The sequence below is a fragment of the Cebus imitator genome, unplaced genomic scaffold (assembly GCF_001604975.1).
Source record: "Cebus imitator isolate Cc_AM_T3 unplaced genomic scaffold, Cebus_imitator-1.0 Scaffold491, whole genome shotgun sequence".
Lineage (NCBI taxonomy): Eukaryota > Metazoa > Chordata > Mammalia > Primates > Cebidae > Cebus > Cebus imitator.
This window is the reverse complement of record NW_016107806.1, coordinates 1,057,050-1,060,669: the sequence shown is the minus strand read 5'-3', so window position 1 is coordinate 1,060,669 and position 3,620 is coordinate 1,057,050. Positions and strand designations below refer to the sequence as shown.

At 52.7% G+C, this 3,620-nt stretch overlaps 1 protein-coding gene across 5 annotated transcripts in view; it reads left to right on the top strand.

The window, feature by feature from the left end:
• DENND4B (DENN domain containing 4B) overlaps positions 1 to 3,620 on the top strand; it is an 18,230-nt gene that overhangs the window by 7,957 nt on the left and 6,653 nt on the right. For all 5 annotated transcript variants that reach the window (XR_001820274.2, XM_017513335.2, XM_017513337.2 and 2 more), the window contains exons 12-15: positions 409 to 624; positions 1,441 to 1,586; positions 2,444 to 2,583; positions 2,680 to 2,806. Coding sequence is in view for 4 of the 5 variants with exons in the window: in XM_017513335.2 (XP_017368824.1) it covers positions 409 to 624; positions 1,441 to 1,586; positions 2,444 to 2,583; positions 2,680 to 2,806 (629 nt within the window). In the remaining variant the exon portion in view is untranslated. The remainder of the gene's footprint in view (positions 1 to 408; positions 625 to 1,440; positions 1,587 to 2,443; positions 2,584 to 2,679; positions 2,807 to 3,620) is intronic.

The following is a 3,620-nucleotide window of genomic DNA, read 5'->3' as shown; positions in this document are numbered from 1 at the left end:
TTTTTTGTATTTTTAGTAGAGACGGGGTTTCACCATGTTGACCAGGATGGTCTCGATCTCTTGACCTCGTGATCCACCCGCCTCGGCCTCCCAAAGTACTGGGATTACAGGCGTGAGCCACCGCGCCCAGCCCAAAATTTTTAATTTTTTAAAAAAGGAAAAATAAAAGATTACGTTTTGTGGAAATGAGGGAGGTTACAATTCCAACTGAAGCTAGAAGGAGGGGCAGACAGTATTCCTGAACATGTGGGAAATGTCGAGCTTGAACCTGTAGCTGAAAGTAATGTTTTCGTTGCTACTGGTGCAAGGTCTGTCAGAGGCTGGAGGTGGGGATGGAGGCTGCGAGGGCAGAGTTGAGGCTAACACTATGAGAGCCAGCCCTGACTCTCAGGCTGCACTGGCCCCCAGCATACACTGGACCTGAGGAGGAGGCGTCCCTGGAGTTCCTACTGACAGACTACGAGGCAGTGTGTGGCCGCCGGGCCCGGCTAGAACGTGAAGTCCAAGGAGCCTTCCTCCGCTTCATGGCCTGTCTGCTCAAGGGCTACCGAGTCTTCCTGCGCCCACTCACCCAGGCCCCGTCCGAGGGAGCTCGTGATGTTGACAACCTTTTTTTCCTGCAGGGTATGGAGGGCCTGTCTTCTGCTGGGAGATGGTATCATGGAAGGTGGTGGCAAGGGGCAGGCTCTGTCAGAAAGGAAGAGGGGGCTGGCAGCCACGCCATTGTTTTTTTTGGTGTTGTTGCTGTTGTTTTTGAGATGGAGTCTCACTCTGTTGCCAGGCTGGAATGTAGTGGCACCATCTCGGTTCACTGCAATCTCTGACTCCCTGGTTCAGCAATTCTCAGCCTCCCGAGTAGCTGAGATTATAGGCACCCACCACCACACCCAGCTAATTTTTGTATTTTTAGTAGAGACAGGGCTTCACCATGTTGGCCAGGATGATCTCCATCTCCTGACTCCATGATCCACCCACCTTGGCCTCCCAAAGTGCTGGGATTACAGGTGTGAGCTACCGCGCCCGGCCAACAAATGTTTCTATGGACACCTGCTTTGAGACATTCACTCTTGTGGGGAATTAGTTTACAAAGATGAACCAGCTGTGGTCCTACCCTTTGGAGTCCCGGCCTTAGGGTAGACATAGTAATCCCTGTGGTGAGCAGCTCCCATGGGCAAAGCTCTGTGCAGGGACCCTGCCCTTGGAGATACCCCAGCCTGAGGCAGTGGGCACAGGCACACAAAGGGAGGGATTCCCTAGGACCATCATGCTGGGGGTGCTGAGCTGGTCAGCTTGGTATGAGGGTAGTTGTGCCAGAGGGTCCGAGAGATGATGGCCTTGGGCCTGAGTAGGCAGGCAGCCAAGAATAGATTTAAAAAAGCTATGGCTGTGGTGGGGAGCCGTGGTCACCTCCCTCCTCTGCCCCATTCCCGTCCCCCTCAGGCTTCCTCAAATCCCGGGAACGCTCCAGCCACAAACTTTACTCTCAGCTGCTGCACACACAGATGTTCTCACAGTTCATTGAGGAGTGCTCTTTCGGCTCTGCTCGCCATGCTGCCCTCGAATTCTTCGACTCTTGTGTTGACAAGGTATCATCCCTTCTGTGTACTCACTGGCCTCTGTTCTCTCTCACTGTCTCTCTTGCCCCCAGGCCATTTTAGACAGGATTGGGCATGTTCAGGCTGTAGACCCCAGGGCCATTTTATTTTATTTATTTAACTTTTTAATTTTAATTTTTGTTTTTTTTTTTGAGATAGAGTTTTGCTGTCTCCCAGACTGGAGCACAGTGGCATAATCTCAGCTCACTGCAATCTCCAACTCCCTGGTTCAAGTTATTCTCCTGCCTCAGTCTCCCCAGTAGCTGGTATTATAGGTGCGTGCCAACACTGTCCAGCTAATTTTTTTTTATTTTTATTTTTAGTAGAGACGGGGTTTCACCATGTTGACCAGGATGGTCTCGATCTCTTGACCTCGTGATCCACCCGCCTCGGCCTCCCAAAGTGCTGGGATTACAGGCTTGAGCCACCGCGCCCGGCCAAGCTAAATTTTTGTATTTTTAGTAGAAACAGGTTTCTACTTGACACATTGGCCAAGCTGGTCTCGAACTCCAGGCCTCAAGTGATCCGCTGGCCTCAGCCTCCCAAAGCGCTGAGATTACAGGCATCAGCCACTGTGTCTGGCCCCAGGGCCATTTTAAACACAACTCTATATCTGATCTGCGACTTGGATGGCACTCCTGGAGTTATACAGTGCACAACCTGTGCAGCCATACACAGCTGGCTCCATACATGTGACTTACTACCCTCCCGTTCCTGACTCTCCGTCTTCCCAGGCTGTATCTCCTTCCCTGTAGATGAGCTCTCCTGAGAGATGCCATTATCTGGACACCCTGGCTCTGCTCCATGCCCACCGTCTCAACACCCGCTCTCTTATGATCCTTCTCCAGGTCCACCCAGAGCAGGAGAAGCCTGAGCCGACACCCTTAGTGGAGCTTGAGGAGCTGTCAGGAAGTGAGCTCACTGTCTTTATCACACCTCCCGAGGAGCCTCCCGTACCAGAGGGCAGTGATTCCACTCCCCAGTACTGGTGAGTCTTTTGTTCCCTCACGTGGACCATAGGGTGGTCCGGTCCAACTTGCCTGGCCCTTTGCTGCTTGCCCTGATGTTGCTCTCTGCCCTCCAGCTACGATGGGTTCCCAGAGCTACGGGCTGAGCTGTTTGAGTCTCTTCAGGAGCAGCCTGGGGCCCTGCCTGTGCCGGGCCCTTCCCGTAGTGCCCCCAGCAGTCCTGCTCCTCGCCGTACCAAACAGGTAAGCAGTGGGTGGACCCCATTGAGGGACCTGGATCAGGCTGAGGGCTGCTGCTGCTTCAGTTTCCTCATCTGTAAAATGGGGATAATAATAGTACTTACCCCATGAGGTTGTTAGGAGTTTAAATGTGCTTAGCACATAACCAACCCTGTATAAACATTAGTTGCCATTATCACTGTCATACCATCATTGTCATCACCTTCATCTTCTGAGCACTCTGGGAATCCAGGGACTGGCCATGTCTTCTACGGCACCTGCCCATGGTCCAGGGCCAGCCTCTCTGCACGAGGCTCCAGGCAGGGCTGCAGTCTGCGGAGTACAGCATCCTTCCTCCTCCTCAGGGCACAGACTTCCTCACAGGTGCTACTTCTCCCCACACCATTTCAATGTCTGTCCTGGTGGCTCATGCCTTTAATCTCAGCATTTTGAGAGGCTGAGCTGGGCAGATCACTTGAGCCCAGGAATTTGTGACCAGCCTGGGCAACATGGCAAAACCCTGTCTCTACAAAGAGTACAAAACAATTAGGCAGGCGTGGTGGTGTGTGCCTGTAATCCCAGCTACTTGGGAGGCTGAGGTGGGAGAATCGCTTGAGCCCAGGAGGTTGAGTCTTCAGTGAGTCGAGATGGCACCACTGCACTCCAGCCTGGGTGACAGAGAAAGACCCTGTCTTAATAAATAAGTAAATAAAGGCCGGGCGCGGTGGCTTAAGCCTGTAATCCCAGCACTTTGGGAGGCCAAGGCGGGTGGATCACGAGGTCAAGAGATCGAGACCATCCTGGTCAACATGGTGAAACCCCGTCTCTACTAAAAATA